We start from the raw sequence: 20,114 nt of genomic DNA, 5'->3' as shown, positions 1-20,114 counted from the left end.
GCGCAAGGGGCGCCGGTGAATACCTCTCGGAAGGGTTGGACAAAGCGCCAGGGGGCGGGTGATTCAGGTGGATAACATTAACCAGATTTTTTCCGCCCAGATTCATACTTCCTGTGAGTCTGTGAAGGTGTTTATAAACAAAGTGCAACTCAAAGGTTGCCGTCGGGAGTGAAAGCAGTGGGGGTTAGGGGAGAGGCTTGCCCGGCTGCGAGCTGAGGAACCTCATCGCCCCCGGCACGGTCCAAGCTGAACTCAAGTGGACTCCTTTGCAATGCCCCCACCCCTCACCGCTGGAGCCCCCTCCCAAGTAATCCTTGGGACACACAATATACATTCCTTGTTTTCGTCTCGGCGTTGAGACGAGGGATGAAGAGCGAGAGCGGGTCGGGAACGGGAGTGGGGGCAGTAATGGGCCGAACTGGATTAAATGGTCCCCAGCAACTCCGACGGCAAACGGGACAGAGAGGGTACACAGCGCGGCCTCGAGGGCGCTGGGCGGCTGGGGAACGGAGCTCAGGGCCGGCTGGGCGCCTGGCCCGCAGCGCCGCCTCCCGGGAGGAAGGCGGGGGCCGGGAGGAGGGAACGGGAGGAGGCGGAGGGCGGAGGAGGGCGGCGCGCGGAGAGGTTATTTGTGGTTCGCTTTGATCCCTAGGGGGAACCTGAAACTCTCACATTCCTGGCATAGCAGCCGCCTCCGGCGCGGGCCGACCCTGGGGCTGCGCGCTGGGGCGCGAACAGCCAGAGCGTCGGCGCCACCGCAGAGAGCACATCTCCGCCCTGAGCCTAGCCGAGCCGGGCTGTGCTGTTGTCGGGTCCGACTGCGCGGGACACCCGCGGGCCGCAGCGGTAAGGAAGGCCGCTCGGCGCCCGGAGAGCGCGCGAGGCCGCCAGAGACGTGTCCCAGCGCGGCGGCCTTTCCGGGAGTCAGGGCTCCGCGGACCCAGCGTCTTCAGGGCGCCTTTCGAGGCAGCCGCGGTGTTGGGCAAGGACCGTTCGGCGTGCACTTCGGGGGGCGGGGTGCGGCTCTCAGACGAACGAGTTCCCTGGAGCTTAGAGAGGGAGCAGACTCCGTGGAAAGCGGGGTTGGCGTTTGCGGTTGTGGGTCGGGCGGGCTGTGCAGGCAGTGGTGGCGCGGAACAGAGCTGGAGGCGCCTCTTGGATTTCTAGTTTTACAGTGCCGTGGGGGACTCATTTGGTTAGGTGGGGGAGGGTCACAGGTGCCTATGCCCCCTACTAGCCCAAGAATTCCTCTTTGTCTTCCTTGGAAAATCCTCTCTGGAGCCACGAATTGGCTCTCACTTAGAAAGAATGCAGCCTGCTGTCCAGCCTGGTGACGTCAGCGCTGGAGTATTTGGAAAACAAAGAGGGCTCGGCAGGGAGGGAGGGAGGCGGGCCCGCGGCGTTTATAGACCTCTCGGGGCCGCAGGCTACCCTCACCGGCTCGCCCCAGGCGCACCGGCAGCCACGGGTGCTCGTGTTAGGCGCGGTGTGATCTGCTTTGGCGACTCTATGGTTCCTTAAATGAGTGGGAGCCCAGGCGAAGGCCAGAGGTGCGTGCTTTCAGCGAGCGCAGCGCGCTAGCGCAGCAGAGACGCATCGCCCCGGTCAGAGAAGCAGATTTTACTAACCTTTCAGCCCTTTGATCTGAAAGGATGTGCATTGGAGGGGCTTCCCTGGGACAAATTCGCAGCAACAGGCCTCGGAGGTGTTCCTTGCAGTCAGTCTGTTCACACCGTCGGCGCGCTAGGAACCTGTCGGGAAGGCTCTGCATTCCTTCTTGCCGTTCCCCTATCCTCCTCTGCGGGAGTCAGCCCGACAGTGATTAACTTAGGAAATGCCTGCAGGTGAAACCGGGAAGATTGAATCTTGGTTGCTTTTTTTAGCCTCTGGTAACTCTGGAGGTAGTAGTAGTGACGCCGTATTTCTCGTTGAGGGAGGGAGTGGGGTAGGTTGGGTGCCAGGAAGGGTGAGTACCATCTATACTCATCCCTCACTCTCCAGCTCTGGGCATCTGGAGTCCTCGCGCGGGAAGGGAGAGAATTGGGAATGGTTGCTCCGTCTATACACCAAGTTCAAACTGAGGCAGGGCACTGGGGCTATTGTTGTGGCAGAGAAGGGGCCACATTCCTTCCCTCACACCATTCCCTTTGCGCACAGGATTGCGGCAGTATGGATTGTGTTTGGATTGTGTTTGATTTTCTCTGAGTCCCCCTTTAGAGGTTTGCGCTGGAGATGACTGTAGAAAGGAAAGTGGATGAGGGAGGTGGGCAGCTTTCCAGGCCATGAGCCACTGGGAGCCCAGGCTTAGAAGAGAACGTGTTCCTTAGGATATTATCTGCCTGCGTTTTAGGCCCACAGTCCTCAGCCCTTAGCCCTAGGTCCCTGCAACAAACTGGCTCCCCATTTCTCCCTTACTCTTCTAGTTTGCCCAGGTCAAGATGGGCTTTCTTAATGCTGATGTCAAGAAAGATGCTGAGTGTCCATCTCCTGTGTGCCTAGAGGATGGGGTGTGGGGCAAGTATCAGAGGGCTGGGTGTATGCACACGCACCTAACGAGTGCAGAACTAATCTTAAAATTAAAGACATTGTGCCCTCATTTTTCCTAGCACTCTGATGCAGTTATTGTCATGGAAAGTTAGGTGATTGACCCACTAACCTTAATGGGTAGCATTTTTTTTTGCCTTATCTCACAAAACTATTATCCCATAGCCTTCCTTTTTTCATCTCTATTCACCAATTCAGGTGCAATTCCTCTTTCTACCTGTTCACCTTGCAAAGCGACTGCCAAGGTCATCCTGTGACGGGAAACCCCAGATTCATTCTATCAGCAATCCTTGATGAGTTAGAGATCAAGGGGAGTGAGAGAAGTGGGCAGAAGGTGCTAGGTTGATTGTGCCCAGGCTAGCCTTGGGCATGCTTCCTTCTTCAAATGGTCCTGGGAGCCATTTTTATCACCTGCCAAATAAACTGGGGTCCTTCCACCCTAGGACTGGTTAGGGAAGTAGTTAGATCTGAACTAGGCCTCATCAGGCTGTCTGATGGGTGGCTGACTGTAGGGGGCCATGGTTCCTGGTAGATTGCCTTCTGGTTTACTGTTGTCTTAATTCAGGCTTAGTTAAGTCTTCATGAATACCATTATAATGTTAATCATTTACCTAGTATTTACCAAGAGCTCAAGAGCACTCCTTTTAATTCTTAACTCTACTAGGCAAGGAGTATTCTTTGCATTTTCCTGATGGACAAACAGAGGCTCAGATGTTAGGGAACTTGCCGTAACCCCACCCCCACCCCCAGGTCTTCACCTGTCTGCTTTCAACCAGTCTGTAATAATAGAAAGTCCTCCCTTTACACATGGGCTCCTGCTGATTGCTTTTCTGTCTCTCTTGCCAGCTGCTCTGGGGCCAGGTGTTGCTGGCCATTGTCCAGGCAGGTGTGTGCAAGCCAAAGAAGCATGAGGACACTGGAAGACTCCTCGGGGACAGTCCTGCACCGCCTCATCCAGGAGCAGTTGCGCTATGGCAACCTGACTGAGACCCGCACACTGCTGGCCATCCAGCAGCAGGCTCTGCGGGGTGGGGCTGGAGCTGGGAGCACAGGGAGCCCCCAGGCCTCCCTAGAGATCCTGGCACCTGAAGACAGTCAGGTCCTGCAACAGTCTACGAGGCAAGAGCCCCAGGGCCAGGAGCACCAGGGTGCTGAGACCCACCTGGCAGAGAACACCCTCTACCGGCTATGCCCACAGCCCAGCAAGGGCGAGGAACTGCCCACCTATGAGGAAGCCAAAGCCCACTCACAGTACTATGCAGCCCAGCAGGCCGGGCAACGGCCACATGTTGGGGACCGGGATCCTCGAGGGGCTCCGGGAGGCAGTCGGCGGCAGGATGAGGCTCTGCGGGAGCTGAGGCATGGGCACGTGCGCTCCCTGAGTGAACGGCTCCTGCAGCTGTCCCTGGAGAGGAATGGCGCCCGGGCCCCCAGCCACATGAGCTCCTCCCACAGCTTCCCACAGCTGGCCCGCAGCCATCAGGGACCCCCACCCAGGGCCCCCCCTGCTGAGGGCCCGGAGCCCCGTGGGCCCCCACCTCAGTATCCACACGTCGTGCTAGCTCATGAGACCACCACTGCTGTCTCTGACCCGAGGTACCGGCACAGCAACCCGCACTTCCAGCATGCTGAAGTCAGGTACCTGCCCCTGCCTTGGTCTTTCAATCTCTTGCCTTTCTTCCAGTAAAGTTCTCCGCTGGAGGAGAGCCTTAAGATCATTCCTTGTGTCAGAGCTGGCAAGATTCCCCACCAGCTCCAGAGGCCTGATCTAACCCCTTCCTTCCTGAGATGGGAGAACTCTTGCCTGGAGGAGAGAGGGACTTAGCCAAGGTCACCTTAAATAATAAAGAAGCTAGTGGCACCTCTTGCCTTAATTTAGAGATAGACACCATAGTCAGCTTTGCTGTAGCATTCTGATAACTAGGGTTCCCAGAAGATATGAATTACAGCAGGGGGTTAAAGGGTAGATTTCCTGAAGAACTTCCTAAAGACAAGGTTGGCAATCATTGCGAAACTGTATCCAAGTAGTAAGTAGTTTCCAAAAAAAAAAAAAAAGGAAAGAAAGAAAAGGACTGCCTTCTCTTTTTGTTGTTGTTGTTTTAAGAAAAAGTGGACAGCTTGCTTTCTATTAATTGGGATACATTCCTAACTGGAGGCCGGAAGAACCATGTGGCCTCTTTAGGGACTTCTTATCCTACAATGGGGGACGAGCTGCCCTGTCCCTACTGTTCATTTCCTTTCATGTTTTTCTGTGTGTTCCATGTGCCTTAGCCTATAGTGGGAGAAGATCTGGGTAAAGATGAGCCCATTTCTGCAGAGGCTCAGGAGTGACTGCTCGGCCAGGGGTAGGGACTTGGAGTTTGATTCTGGGTGTGAAGAGAAGTATTAGAAGATGTGATTTGAGTTATTATCTTTTTAAAAGGTCCCTCTGGAAATGTAGAGTATAGATTATAAGGGGCCAGAACAGAAGCAAGAAGGCCAGAGGGAGGCAAGAAGCCCAGACAGTTTGCAGAAATACAGGTTCCTAGAAATGAGGCTCTGCCTCAGGCCTGGTCCAACAGACATTGTTGCTGCATCTCATCCCCCAAGAGTCCAGGAAACGGCCACCAGAGGGGCCTGAGGATTTTAGGCTCTTCCTCAGGTTGCCCAAGAACACAATCGGGTTCTCTTCATGCCTGCTGAGTATTCATTTAGTCACCCACTTTCCCACCATTTGGCCTTCCTAGGGAAGATGCCTTTCCCTGCTCTCGAGAAACGAGTGACGTGATGGTGCTGGTATGGAGGAACTAGAGGTTGGAGGCTCGTAGTTTTCCTCCAACCTCCACCCACTCCAGCCTCCCCCTTATCTCCCTTCTCAGGGCTCTGTCTGGGAAGAATTTCGTGAGTCGTTTCTTCTTTGAGACCAACCTATTGAACGCTGTCAGGAAAAGATAATAATCATAGCAAGGAAGTAGCCTGCAGGAGAACAAAAGGGGGTGGGTAGGACCAAGGGGAAGGGAGAGCAAGTGTGAAGGGAAAGGAGCCACAAAAGTCATCCCCAAAGAATGCTACTTGCGCCTGCCTGGCCCAGTGCATGGGGGAGCAAGTTCTGGAAGCAACCTCAAGAGTGGCCACATTTAGCAATGGAGGGAGAGTTTGGACACTTCCTGCCTCACATAGTGGGAGAAATACATCTTCCCAGCCTTTGCTTTTTTGGCTGATCAGGTAGAGATTGTCAGGAGAGAGAGGCAGGTACTTTTCCTTTTAGCCTGAGGTTCTGAGAAGAACAAAGGATCCATAGGCAGCGGCAGGGACCAGGAGGGTCAGGTGAGCAGGAGTTCTGAGCCGATGGGCCCAGAAGCAGAATTAATGTTTTGTGGGGCTTCTGTAACTTGGAAAATTCTTTGCAAAACTGAAAAGTTGTGACACTGGAAGTCACAGGGCCCCAGAAAAGCCCCTGGACTCCCCACACCCTTGCTGTTCTTTCCTCAACACAGAGCCCTGGGAGTGATGTTACACCACGGCTAGAGGCCAGTAGAATGTGGTCCCCTGAGCTCAGCTGCTGTAATAATCCAGAGGCAGCCCCTACTCCCAAGAACATCCAATGTTTGGGTCACATTTACCCTTTAACTAAGGAAGCTGAAGTCCCTCCTAGGAGAGGTAGAGGACAGGCTGCCATTCTGGAATACCTACCACCTGCCTGGCATGGTGCAGTCCTCACAAGTCCCCACAAGACTGGAGACCCTCTGATGTAGCAGCCCCCGCCACCCCCATGGGGCCAGGACACTTGCTGAGGTTAAACAGCGGGAGCCAGGATCAGAACCTCTAGTTATCTGACACTAGAGCTCAGACTCTTACCCTAACATCTGTCTCATTTTTCTACCTGAACTTCTAAAGATGATTCTGAGGGGGGTGGCAGAACCTGAACTAGGAAAGAGAAAACCTGAGTGTGCTGCTTTGGCAGTCCTGAAACTGCACCTTGTAACAGACACAGGGTAGGTAGTTCTCGAGGCCCAGACACCAGGTGGCCTGGGGACCGGAAGGCTGCATACTTAGTCATGATAGATGTGGCCTCCAGACTCGCAGAGAACATTGCACTGTTGAGAGATGTCAGTTTGTGTTTTTTAAAGCTGCCTTATTTAAGCATTAGTTGTTTAGGAGGCCTGGGATTGCTCAGGCTGATCCCCAAGGCCTTGGCCACAGTGAGGCTGGGCAGGAAACAAGTGTCCTGACACTAATCCCCCCCAGCCATGCTGTCTGGCCCTTGAAGGTCTCACCTGTCTCAGACAAATGAGATGGAGTTTGGAGTTTGCCTCAGGAGACTACTCTGGGGTGGGAGCTGTGTAGTCTCTGAGCCCTGTCTCTTCTGTTCCCCAGGATCCTGCAGGCCCAGGTGCCCCCTGTGTTCCTCCAGCAGCCACAGCAGTACCAATACCTGCAGCAGCCCCAGGAGCACGCTCCACCTGCACATCCTGCCACGCTCAGCCATGGCCCCCTGGGCACCTTTGGTCCACCTGGGGTGGAAGGGCCAGGAAGTGCCCAGGCCTCCTCAGCCACCTCGGGCAGTGCCCACCTGGCCCAGATGGAGACTGTGCTGAGGGAGAATGCCAGGCTGCAGAGGGACAACGAGAGGCTGCAGAGGGAACTGGAGAGCTCAGCGGAGAAGGCTGGCCGCATTGAGAAGGTAGGCCCTGCTGGGGCTCAGAGGGGCAGTGGAGGGGAGACCGCAAGGAATGGCCAAAAGTCTGTCTGGTAGAATTTCTTCCCCTACCCTTTGCCTGCCATCTCCCTCACCCCTCATCCACCCTCTGGAGCTGACTCCAGACAGCTGGGGTCCAGCCGAGAGGAGGCAGAGCAGGCCTGGAGCCTGAGCAGTTGCTGGCCAGTGGTAATTATAAAGATCCCATTCACTAGCTCACTGCACACTCGCACCCTTGCCCTGCACACACCCCCTCCTGTGGACACCTCCCACAGAGAGCCCTTTGTATCCCCTACACAACAGCAAGTCTGTTCCATGCCAGCCCTGGCCAAAGAAAAAGCCACTCCTCTTGGATAAAAACGAGCAACTTGTTGGAATTGAAGGCCAGCTAGGAGCACGTGCAGAACCTGCCAGTGCCAAATGGGAGGGGCAGCTGGGACTGGGCTGGCCCTCTGGATGGATGGCCACAGTCAGGAGCACATCCAAGGAGAAGCAGCTCAGGCTCTGGTTTGGTGCCACCTTCTTGAGTGAAGGTTGCCAGTTCCGTGCTAAGACTCAGCTTTAGCAGATGACCTCAAGCCTCCTATGACTGTCCTGTGATGTCCAAGATAAGTCAGACCACCCAGAATGTGGCTGCAGTCTTTTGTGCCCACTCTTGTCCCACAGTGCCCAAATTTCTTGGCGTAAGCTAGCCAAAAGTAAAATGTTTCTTTCTGGATATAGGGCACAGGAAAGCCATGTTTAGTTACACGGAGGCAGCCACTTTCCAGAGACAGAGGACAGAGACACAGAAAGATAGAGGACAGAGAAACAGACACACAGAGAAACACAGAGCAGACAGAGACACAGACAGGGCAGAGAGATAGATAGAGACATAGGGAGGAGAGAGGGGACCTTAGCAGGTCCTTGAGGCAACTACTAGGTTCCTCACTTATTGATCTGAGAAGTCTAGTCTGTGTCAGGAGGCTACAGGCTTCTGCCATTCCCACCATAGCCACCTGGACTGTTTGCTTCTGCTTCGTATCCTCTCCTCTCATCTTGCACCTTTTCTGATGGAGAGTAGCAGGTCAGCCTGCATCACCCCGGGGAGTCCTCCTCTTCCTTCAGCTCTCCTATCTGCCTCTTGTAGCTGGAAAGTGAAATCCAGCGGCTCTCTGAGGCCCATGAGGGCCTAACAAGAACCTCTTCCAAACGTGAGGCCCTGGAGAAGACCATGCGGAACAAGATGGACAGTGAAATGAGGAGGCTGCAGGACTTCAACCGGGATCTCAGAGGTGAGCACTGGTCACACAGGTGGAGGGTTATCCACCTGGGGAGTATCTGCGAAGGCCTTGGTTCCTCTATTCTGGGGAAATTCAGAATCTCTGTTGTCTGCAAAAAATAAGTGCAAATGACTCGGGGGCCAGGCTGAGATTCCTTGGAAGTCACCCTGATAGAGATGTTTGTCCCTGTGTCCTGGATCTAAGATCCTCTCATGTAGCGCCCATCACGTGGCCCAGATCATGGCCTTCAGTGAAGCTGGGGCTCTCCTATGAGCCTATCCCAAGAGTGGAGGATGAATCCCCATAGATAGGCTTCAGGCAAAACCCCAAGCAGGCAGCTTCGCCTGTAAAACATTGTTCCTTTACTTGAAACAGAGAGATTGGAATCTGCAAACCGCCGTCTGGCAAGCAAGACACAGGAGGCCCAGGTGGGCAATCAGGACATGGTGGCCAAGCTGCTTGCTCAGAGTGAGTAGAGGGCCCACTAAGAACCCTGGCTTGTTGTGGAGGTGGTGGGACCACTCTAGGCAGTGAGGACGGGCCCTCCTGGCAGGGCAGCACTCTGGACACAGGTTTATAGAGTACCTACTATATGCCCAATGCTGGGCTGGATCTGGGGGGAGGAGTGGCTTCATAGAGTAATAACGTCTCTATTTATTGGGAAGATCAGTTTATACGAGAGGGAAATCAACCAGAGAGTTGGTTGAGGGTGCCCAGTGGGAATGTGAGAAGCTGGGGGGAATGGTGGGACTGGGCCATCACAAGACAGCTAAGTGAAGGCCCCTGAGATAGCCAGAAACATGGTCCTACAGCTTAACCTACAGATGCTTTTTATTTATTTTTTGGCCGTTTTGGCCGGGGCCAGGCTTGAACCCGCCACCACGGTATATGGAGCTGGTGCCCTACTCCTTGAGCCACAGGCACCACCCTACAGATGCTTTTTAAAGAGGTTCAGGAGGGGCTGCGTCTTTAGCTCAAGGAGTAGGGCACTGGCCCCATATGCCAGAGGTGGCGGCAAACCCAGCCCTCTGGCCAAAGAAAAACTGCAACGAGGACAACAAAAAGAGGTTCAGGAGGCTTCTCTCTAAAGGGGTTGGTCCAAGTTTCCTTGAAGGGCAGATGAGTTCGTGGACTAGTCCATTCATTTATTCATTCATTTGCTCATTAGTAGAATTGTGCTAAGCATCTGGCAGGTACTGCAACAGGAAGGCCAAGAGAGAGGGTGAGCTTCAGGGACAAGCGGTTTCCCACAGATTCAAGAGAACAAGGGTGTTTATGGTCCTGGACATTGGTGATTAGGAGGTCCTTGGTGGCCTAAGAGAGAGGTGCTGTGGCTCTGTGGGGATGGCCAGGGATGAAGGAATAGTTGAGTAGAAGGGCATGGGGATGGGGAGTAGGAGCAAGGGGAGCCCTGTGTTCAGCAGGAGGAAGATACCTTAGCAGTTAGAAGAGACCGAGAGCCAGCTCCTACTGTATGCACCTGCTGCAAGCTGAAGTATGTTCAGGGTATTTGTAGAGAAGTAGGATGGGAGTGGTTGATGTCTGGGTAAAGGTGGATTTGAGGAAGGATGGGATTAAGGAACCCAGTGTGAGTGACACAGATGATAGAGGGTGTCCACAATTGGGGAGGAGCAGCTAATGACTGAGCTCTGGCTGGAGTACCCCTGTCCTCCTTCAAGAAGGGGTCAAAGCTCAGAGCAGGAACTTGGGGAACACTGAGGAGACAGAAGAGGTGGGGCTCTTGCCTCTTGGTAGTCTAGGCTGTCCTGGCTGGATGTGGGGAGGTAGCAAAGGGAAGAGATGGGACTGAGGGAGAAGGGGGTGGAGGCATCCTGGGTTGTCCTTGGGAGCCTGGGGAGAAGGAATTGCTGGAGGGGAACAAATTGAGGGTGCCCGTGGAGGAGGGCTGACTTTTGAGGCCTGGCTCTGCCAAAGAAAGGAAGTCAGGGAGCTTGCAAAGGAGTGGTGGTGGGGGAGGCCACTGGGAGGTGTTTCCGCTCCCTGGGGAGCAGCCAGCGCCTGGCTGTTCTTGGCTCCTCTCTGGAGCCATTAATCTGGCAGCGGGTGACCTGAATGCCTGGCATTCCAGAGCTGTGGGCTGTTCCACTCAGGCCCGCCCCCCACCGCTGCGGTACACTCTGCCTTCAGCTCTGCCTTCACTAGGCTTTGGGAGGAGAGAGTGAACAAAGGGAGACCAGGAGATGAGGCAGGGGCCACTGGCCCTGGGCACATCCCCTTGGCTTCTCCTTCCCCCTTCCTGCTGCCCTGCCCCCTCCACTGGCTTCCTGCATCCTCTCCCACAAGGACCCTGGCATATACATCTTGCTGAGGAGCCCTCCTCCCCAAGATTACACAGGCTTATGGTTTTTTCAGAGTCCTGGTGGCTGGGGGTGACCGGAGTCTGAAGCCTCCCAGTCTCCATCCAGGCCTTAGAGGTTGCAGGAGGCTTCTGGAAGCAGAGGACTAGGTCCATTGGTCCCTCTGCAAGGGCTGAGGAAACCAAAGCAGCAATTCTTTATACCTCAATATCCATTCCAAAAGGGCAACAGGGAAAATAGAGAATTCTCAGGGAATTACTAACCTCACTTTTCAGAGGAGGGGGCCTATCAGCACTAGGGAAGTGTGACTGTTATCAACAATGCCATCTACTTTCCCTCCTGGGCAAACCAGCCAGCCCCTCTGGCCCTCTGCACAGGTCCTGCCTCTCTGGGGGATCTAGCCTTGAGGCTTAAGCTCTGACTCTCCTACCTCTTCCCCTTTGAGTGTATTTCTTCTCTCTCTGAGCCTTAGGTTCAGGGTCATGCTAAGGCTGGAACGAGAGCCAGGCCTTATGTAACTTAAGCTGTAGGGCTCTTGTGAACCCACATGAGAGGCAGGGTACTGTCTGGGCTCAAGCCTACTGGCCCCCCTCTTCCCCACTCACTGGACCTTACGCCAGCAGAGTACGAACAGTTCATTTTCATTACTATTGGACTTCCCCATCTTTTCCCTTCATGCCAAAGAATGAGGCCAGCCTGGCCTCAGTCATCAAAAATCCCGAGTGATGGGGCAGCACCTATGGCTCAAAGGAGTAGGGCACAGGTCCCATATACTGGAGGTAGTGGGTTCAAACCTGGCCCCAGCCAAAAACTGCAAAAAAAAAAAAAAAAAAAAATCCCAAGTGAGCGGAGAGCTCATTGGGTTGACTCTGATTACCCTGCCAGGACCCTGAGTAAATGAATCCTCCCTTCTGCATACCAGGTCACAAGCCTTTGCTTTTCTGTTCCAGAACTTGAAATCAATGAATATCAAATACAATTTAGAATTTAGTTTCTTTGTCTTGCCACATTTCCAGTGCTCAGTAGCCATGCATACATAGTGGCCACTGCATTGCATGGCACGGTATGGAACAATCTCACTATGACAGAAAATTCCACTGAATCAGAGTGCTGCTGTAGAGGCAGGCAGTGGCTTTGGGTTTCTTAGACCAACCCTACAGTCCTGCCCACCTCCTGCTCTCTAGCAAGATAGACATCATACCCATCCTCAGGGGGCTTGCCTGGAATCCCAGGGGCAGGTGTATGTGAGTCGAATTGAAGCTGAGAGCATTTCCTAGAGGGCTCTGTGGTCTGGCCTGGGCTTCTCTCAGCCATGCAGAGAGGTTCTCTGTGCAGAGTTCCTCTGGGAAGTTACTAAGACGATTTAAAATTCAGGATAACTGGACCCTCAGATGCACATCTATGGACCATAGCAATTTTCATCCTGCTGTAGAGGTTGCGTTCTCAGTGGTTTCCCAGGCCATGGAAGGAAAATGGTAGGAGTCAGGAGAGGCCTGGGTCTGCAAAAGGACCTGGAGAGCCCACTTTCAGTGACCTGTGGTTGCAAGTGCTTCACACCATAGCCAGAAGTAGCCTGGGCCTTTGGACCCAGCAACCTGGGTTCCCATTTGGCCACACCTTTCACCTCCTGCTTCCTTCCCTATAAGTTGTCATACTTCCTACTTGAGGGACTAGAGCAGCAGTTCTCAACCTGTAGGTTGCAACCCCTTTGGACTGTATTGAAGGTTCACGGCATTAAGGAAGGTTGAGAACCACTGGACTAGAGGATTCAGTGGAACAAGATGTGAGTGTCTGGCTCAATGGGGCAGCTGGTGATTCTCTCCCACTCCCACCCCTACATGTTCCCTCTTTTCCTGGGCCTTTTTTGTCCCATCTGAATATGGCCATCACAGTCTCTAGTCATGATGAGGTTCAAGGGAAATTGTGATGTCAAGCACAGGTAGACACTGTTTGGGGCTGTTTCATGGCAGACTCAAGTCTCAGCAGAAGGGCACTGTGGCCCAGTTGTTACTGTAAGAGTCCTGGAGTTGGCTGTGCCATTCACTGCTAACTTAACCTGAGCTTCAGTTTCTTCTCCTGTGAAATGGGATTGATAATGGCACCTAACCCCTAGTGCCTCTGAGAGGATGAGAAGCAATGGTGCTTATCCAGTGGTCAGCACAGCCCAGCAAGCGGGGGGCCAGCCAGGGTGTTCACCATCACTGATGGATCCCCTCTGTCCCCACAGGCTATGAACAGCAGCAGGAGCAGGAGAAGCTGGAGCGGGAGTTGGCGCTGCTGCGCGGCGCCATAGAGGACCAGCGGCGGCGGGCCGAGCTGCTGGAGCAGGCCCTGGGCAATGCGCAGGGTCGGGCGGCTCGAGCTGAGGAGGAGTTACGCAAGAAGCAGGCCTATGTAGAGAAGGTGGAGCGGCTGCAGCAGGCACTCGGCCAGCTGCAGGCCGCCTGTGAGAAGCGGGAGCAGCTGGAGCTGCGTCTGCGGACACGCCTGGAGCAGGAACTCAAGGCCCTGCGTGCACAGCAGGTAAGCCTGGCGGAGCCGGGGCAGCATCTAAGGAATTTGGCTCCTCTTGGACTTGGGTTGGAGGTCAGGTGCAAGGATCCTGGGAGTCCATGCTCAGATTTAGTCCACAGCCCCCTTGGAAGGTGGCAAGGGTGACTGATCTCAGGTCTGCCTTTGTTGCATGGTCCCTCCCAATTGCCAGTCTTGGCAGAGGCTCCACTACATGGCCCATGTCTGGCCTGGGGGGACTCCTGTGTTCAGAAGCAGTAGGGCTTGGTGTCCTTGATTTCTAGAGAAAGTAGGTCGGGAACCTTGGTATAAGAGACTAGCCAGTTCCTATCTGTCTCCCCACAATCAGGAGAAAAGACAGTTGCCCAGATCTTGAGACTTTATCCTTACTTTGGGCTTCTGTATAAATAATTGTTAATGTTTACAAACCAGATAGAGTTCTGTCTCCACTCCCAATTCTACCCTTCCCACAGAGGTAGAGTGACCAAACCTGGTCTGCCCAGTTCTTTTCTAGTTTACACCAGTTGTCACAGTATAATTATTGATGGCAACTCCTTTGTCAGTCTGGAGGGTCATTTATATGGTCACTTGTGTCCTTTTGCCCATGGCCACAGGATTCAGGGCCAGGATGTGGAGACCTGTGCTGCTCCCTCTGTCCCTGGTGGAGGTGGAGGTGAAGTTGGGAAGTATGTGATGTGTGTGGCTAAACACGCACATGTGCAAGTGAGAGTGCCCAAGTGGCAGGCAAGGACTGATGGCTGCCACACCCCAACCTTCCATCTTGACCGTGGTGCTCCTTGCTCTGCAGAGACAAGCAGGCTCCCCCAGTGGTGGCAGTGGCAGTGCTGGGTCCCCAGAGCTCAGTGCCCTGCGGCTGTCCGAGCAACTGCGTGAGAAGGAGGAGCAGATCCTGGCACTGGAGGCTGATATGACCAAGTGGGAGCAGAAGTATTTGGAGGAACGTGCCATGAGGCAGTTTGCTATGGATGCAGCTGCCACAGCTGCTGCCCAGCGTGACACTACCCTCATCCGACACTCCCCCCAGCCTTCACCCAGCAGCAGCTTCAATGAGGGTCTGCTTGCAGGCGGCCACAGGCAGCAGGAGATGGAAAGCAGGTTGGGCATCCGAGGCCATGCTGGGGCGCTAGGGGTGGGAGTGACAATATCCAGTCCCTGCCTTGTTCTTGATCCCTGATAAACAGGCCCCTCTCCCCACACAGCTCAGCAATCGCTCCTGCTCCTGAGCTGACCCTGTGTGCCTGGCACACCAGACACTGTGAACAGGCTCTTTCCCAGAAATACCAACTGAGTCCTTGGTTTGCCTGGGAGCTTCTGGCTGTGGAGGCATTGGATGCCGTCCAAGGTTCTGGGCCTCTACCTTCCCTCTCTGGAGTATCACCCCACTTCTGTGATCATCCAGTGACTTAGGACTCAACCCTTGATGAACTACCTGCCTTTTCTGGTGTGAGAGGGGTCCAGGGCCTTACGCACTAGTGGTTTTCAGAGCCTGGGCTCTCTGAGCATTCAAGTTCCCCAGCTGTGATGAGATTTCTGAAGGCTCATTCCAGGCCTGCTGTAAAGCCAGGAGGGTCCAGCTAGGGTGTAGAGAGGGCTATTCCTCCTGCTTATGCAAGGTGGGCAGGGTGGAGGCCCCTGGATCGGTGAGTCTGATGATGTGGGCATGCCTGTCCCCCTCAGGTTAAAGGTACTCCATGCCCAGATCCTGGAGAAGGATGCAGTGATCAAGGTCCTTCAGCAGCGCTCTAGGAAAGACCCTGGCAAGGCCACCCAGGGCTCCCTGAGGCCTGCCAAGTCAGTGCCGTCTGTCTTCGTGGCTGCAGCTACAGGAGCTCAGGCCTGGCAAGGGTTTTCGGCTAATGAACGGCAAATAGATGCTTCTGCTCGGCTGGCTACAGGTGAGAGAAGGCTGGTGGGTAAAATAATAAAGAAGAAATTTCACTCAGGCCTGAGCACTAATCACCAGACCTTTCCTCCCAGAACTGAGGTTCATGAGAGCTAGGGCTTCCTGATTCCTCTCCCTGGGGAGTTGGCTTATCCTCTTGTTCAGTTGACTCTGTGGCGCACAGTTGTCCTGCCAGTGTGAAGAAGGGTGCTCAGCTTGCCATCTGCATAAATTTCATCACACTTTGGTCCCACACATTTAACTAATAGAGCTTCCTGTGCAGATGCACCTTCTAGGCAAGCCCCCTCCCCTCCTTCTAAGCAGGTGCCACAGAAATTCTAGAACATTTAATCTACAAAGAAGGATTCCACCACTCAAAATGTTTGGAGACCAATCTTACCTGATAGTTATTCCCATTTGAAATTAGGAGCATTAATCATAAAGTTCTTGCAGATCAAAAGCAGCCACATCACCTTGAGTCCCAGTAGGTACAGTTAAGTTAGGGTATTCTTCAGTGGGGCCACATCTTATAAGCCAGGCAGTGACTGTCAACTTCTGCCTTTCCAGCAGACAGGGCACCCATAGAGGAGCCAGGAGCCACAGCTCTCCTCCCTGCCCATGCCAAACATGGGAGCAGAGATGGGAGTACCCAGACTGATGGCCCATCAGATAGCACCTCCACCAGCCTGGTACCAGAACCTGACAGCCTTCTGGGGTGCAGCAGTGGCCAGAAAACAGCCTCTCTGGGTAAGTCCCACTCTTCCCAGCTGGCATTGGTGATAGGCAGGACAGAGGGTGCAGTGGGGTATGAACTGCAACACCAAGGCCCTTTCTTCCCAGATCCACTTTGGACATTACTCATACTCCACGGGGAGCCCTGCATAAAGAGGAGTGGGGTGACTCGCCCTTCTCAATGTGAACATGAGGGCTGGTTGGATGCCTGAGTAGAGATAGATCCAGAATTCAAAACAAAGCGACCAGATGGGAGGCACTTTATCTCCTCTTTCTTAGTCTTCCTTACTATTTAACTACCAATCTGAATATCTAAGAGAAGGGAGCTTGGTGAGTTATGCTGGTGGCATTCTCAGGTTAGAAGACTTTGTTTAAGAGGAGTCCAGGAAAGAGGAATTTGAGAAGATGCCATTTCTTTTTCTGTCCCCCTTTCACATTGGCCTCTGCATATTTGCCTGTGCCTCATGATCTCTGGAAACCACAGGCATGAAAAGAATGCTGCAGCCTCCCTCAGGACTCTCTGTCCTCCCTCCAAGCCCTCCAACCCGGTCAAAGTTATAAACAAATGCATCTTCCACATTGGGGGTACTGGTGTCTGGGCCAGTAGCTGAGAGGGAGCAGAGCACTGCTCAGTTAGCCAAGTTATGGGAACCTGGGTACCTAGGCAGTGGAGGTTGGTAAGGAAAGATCTTTATCTTAAAACCACTCCAGGATTTAAAGACAATCCAGTAACACTCACTGGCATGTGCCTATGTTCTTCTCTCCAGACTCTGTAGCTACATCCAGAGTCCAGGACTTACCGGACATGGTGGAGATATTGATCTGAAGGAGATGGTGCTTGGGGACTCTGAGCCATTCCGTCCCCTCCTCAGCCCTCTGCCATTCCAACAGGCCTGTCCAGTTGCTGTCCTCTCACTGTCCCCCAGCCAGACACTGGTTCACATTGACCACCCGGTCAGGGAGCTCAGGAGGAATACTACAGGGGAAAGGAGAACTGTGAGAGTACCAGCACCCCAGAAAACTTTGCTTCTCAGCCCACATTCCTCCTGGGCCTATGGAGAATGAGGATTCAGCCTCTGTATTGCCCAAGGCTTACTGCTGGATGGCAACTGAGAGCTTGGAAAGGAGCTGGGCCCCCTCCCTCACCAGCTGGAGGGGACAAACTGGTCTGGAGGGCAGATTTCCAAGGATGGCTGCCCATGGACACCAGGTGGCTGGTGGACTGATCAAGTCAGCATGTTGTTCTCTGGCTGAGTATAGTCCAAGCCCACCTCTTTTGCCCTTCGGTTCCTCACTGCCTCCTTGGAATCACTAAGACTTGAATCTTTTGGGGACAATTGAGTGTTAGTTTGGCAGAAGCCACTGCCAAACTCCCTCTCCCTTGGTGTGGATTAGGGGCCATCTGAGTGGGAGACCGCAGTTTGTATATAATTGCCTTTCTGTGGAATGGAAGATTGAGGCACGGCATGCTGGTTTAGATTTGTCTCCTCCACTGTGCTCTCCTGTCCCTGCTGCCACAGTTCCTGAAACTTCTGCCTGGCCTCTCAGTTATTCCTCCTCAAGTTCTTGGCCCATGGATTTTAATGCAGGATTTTGGCTGTCTGCTCCTCTGGTCTTGAGCCCTGTATTAAATGCCCATGGAAGCCCCATCACCAGCCTCTTGAAATGGCTCCACAGCTCTTGTCCCTGGGACCTCCTATCAGTTTGGGTTCTAAGCTCTGAGCCAGATGAAATGAGCCACCACATGAGGATATCCACCATGCCCTCACGAGGGCTTGGGTGGCCTGCCTTACCCTGCACCTGTTTTCTCTGAGGAAGCAGGAGAAATGTCTTCTTCTCAGAAATCTCTTTGTTCCCACCTGGAGGGATTGGGAGAGGGAGCTATGCTGTTGAAAACTGGTTAATAAGCTAGAAGATACGACTCAAACAGTCCTCTGAATGGAGCCCCCATCCCAACATGGCGCCCGTGAGGCTGGGTCCTCATGCCACGCAGGCCCAGTGTCCTGAAGCAAGGCCAGATGGAATTGGGGTGAAGCACCCACATGGCAGCCTATCAACAGCAGTGACTGACTTCTAGTCTTAAAAGAGTCCCCCAAGAACTATTGGTGGATTTTAGCAGTTTTGTCTTGACTGTTTCTAGGTTTTCTTGAATCTTTGGGGTTTTTTTTTCCCTTATTGTTTTTAGGTTATGTATGTGTTGTTTTATTCCCATGGTTCCTCAAGTTTCCTTTTTAAACATTTGCATTTGCTGGACAATTGCATATTTTTTTTAATTCCCCTACCCCTGTTTAAAGCTGAAAAATACATTTGGTTCATGTGCATTGTTTACAAAGAAAAAAGGCAAAAAATATTGTGAAAGAAAAAAAACCAACTTAATATATTTTGGATTAATATTTGGTATTTCTTTTAAAGTATTTTTTGTGCTGTGAACGTTTTCTGCCAAAGACCATGATGTGTGTCTGTATGTTTAAGTTATCGTAAATATTTAAAATGTAAACATGGCTGTTTTGTTATGCCACCCTGTACCAGGATTGCTGCTGCATTCCACTGGGTATAACAGTATTTTAATAAAAAAAAATTGTTAAAAGTAGTCTTTGCACGGGCAAGACTTTGCACTAAGGAAAGGGGGTGTGGATGTCAGGGGTACACCTGTGTCCTAGCTAGTCTCTTCAAGGACCTAAGACAAGGCTCAGAAGTTTTGTGAGGCTGCATTAAGGAGCAAGTAAGAATGAGGATGTGGTTGGGTTTTTTCCAGAGTGTTTTCTTTTACAGAGAATGATTCTCAAAGGCAGGGAGAGAAGGCCTGGCAGATGGCAGCTTCCCTAGGTAGCTTTGCCCTAATCAGCTTTGTTTGGCCATGTGCTGTGGTTACTGTGCGGTGGGAGCAGAGGTCCAAAGGTGGATTTTTCTCCCCGGCCTCCTGTCCTCCCCTCCCACTCAGCACACAGAGTCCCTGTCTGCAACCATCCTAGGGACCAGGCGCCATGCCTGCCCTGTGGATGTGCAGAGGACGTTCAAGTGCGTGGTACGTTCTTGGGCACTGTCTCCGTCCTTTGCTATAATATTACCACTCTTTCCCGACACTCAAAAAAGCACATTGCTCTGATCCAAAACAAAAGAGAATCATTGCATGCTCTTGTGTCAGAAATAAAAGTACCTGCCCTTGCTTTTATAAGTATGTCAGGCAGCCCACAGAGGACATGCGACAGGAGGGCCTACAGCCCACTGTGGCTGTAGGCATAGAGTGCTCAGGCTGGGTGTGGGAACTTAACAGCCATGCAGATCCAAGTAACCAACCTGGGATCTTAGAGAAAGTGTCCCTAAGCCAACCTGCAGGCCCACAAGATTGAAATCAGGCGGGTGAGAGAACTGGGAGCAGGCGAAGACTCCCAGCACCTCTGCAGATGTCCACGCAGTGGACAGGCAGCTCTCCATGCAGGATTCCCAACCCAGCACAGCACAGATGGACCATGGCCACAACCTCTCCCCAGCCCTCCCCCCTGCCACCTGCCATGGTGGCAGCTTGGCTCTGTGGCAAGTTTGCTCACCTGAGAGGCAGACCTGGTCCCTGGAGGCTCCTGCCCCTACCACCCCACCCTGTTCCTCCCTGGGCCACACTAGCCCAGGACTACTTTTGCTAAGACTTGGTGTCCAGAACAAACTGTCAGTGCCTAAGGCAGGGAGTTAAGAACAGCTTGGGTAAGAGATTCCTGTTCACCTCCACCTGTCCCCTGCAGAACAAGAAGCACCATATACCCCAGAACCTTCGGCCAGGGGTTTTCATAGCCCCAGTCCCTTCTGTGGGATCTGGTCTGTCCAAGGTTACTTTCACATTTCCCTGGCACGGACAGAAGAGGATGAGAAATCGATCCCTTTGTTCCCACACGTGCACGTGTATGTACATTTGTGTGTGCACGTGTGCCTGACCACATGTCCTGGAGAAAGGTGTGAGGGGCACAAATGCCTTGGGCTGTGCCCTTCCAGGGCACTAAGCTCTTCAGCTGCATGGTCATCAATTTGAGGGGCCATTTCTCCTCAGAGAAGGGCTGAGTGGGTTGCCCAGTGCACTTTGAAACGCAGCCTAAGCAAGCTCCCGAGCTGCTGGAGCTGCAGGCTGTGGTGGGTGGCCAAACAGAGTCAGGTGGCTCTGCTGGGCCCCTAGGGAG

The 20,114-nt window shown here is 53.2% G+C and overlaps 1 protein-coding gene across 3 annotated transcripts; it reads left to right on the top strand.

Moving 5' to 3' along the window:
• The first annotated feature begins 593 nt into the window (after positions 1 to 593).
• On the top strand, positions 594 to 18,547 carry AMOTL2 (angiomotin like 2). Of its 3 annotated transcripts, none has more exons than XM_003789407.3 (10): positions 594 to 846; positions 3,391 to 4,182; positions 6,901 to 7,207; positions 8,352 to 8,496; positions 8,860 to 8,952; positions 13,030 to 13,325; positions 14,122 to 14,429; positions 15,012 to 15,229; positions 15,784 to 15,963; positions 16,716 to 18,547. In XM_003789407.3, the coding sequence occupies exons 2-10, from the start codon at positions 3,452 to 3,454 to the stop codon at positions 16,772 to 16,774; spliced, it is 2,337 nt and encodes a 778-aa protein (XP_003789455.1). In that variant the 5' UTR covers positions 594 to 846; positions 3,391 to 3,451; the 3' UTR covers positions 16,775 to 18,547. The 3 variants fall into 3 exon arrangements, with proteins under 3 accessions (XP_003789455.1, XP_023368812.1, XP_023368811.1); XM_023513044.1 differs by lacking the exon at positions 594 to 846 and adding an exon at positions 1,348 to 1,550 and having other exon boundaries at positions 15,787 to 15,963; XM_023513043.1 differs by lacking the exon at positions 594 to 846 and adding an exon at positions 1,348 to 1,550.
• Positions 18,548 to 20,114: the final 1,567 nt, after the last annotated feature.

This window comes from Otolemur garnettii, unplaced genomic scaffold (genome assembly GCF_000181295.1).
Source record: "Otolemur garnettii isolate 467f Iridium unplaced genomic scaffold, OtoGar3 scaffold00032, whole genome shotgun sequence".
NCBI classification, from domain to species: Eukaryota; Metazoa; Chordata; class Mammalia; order Primates; family Galagidae; genus Otolemur; species Otolemur garnettii.
This window is presented reverse-complemented; position numbering and strand designations above follow the sequence as displayed.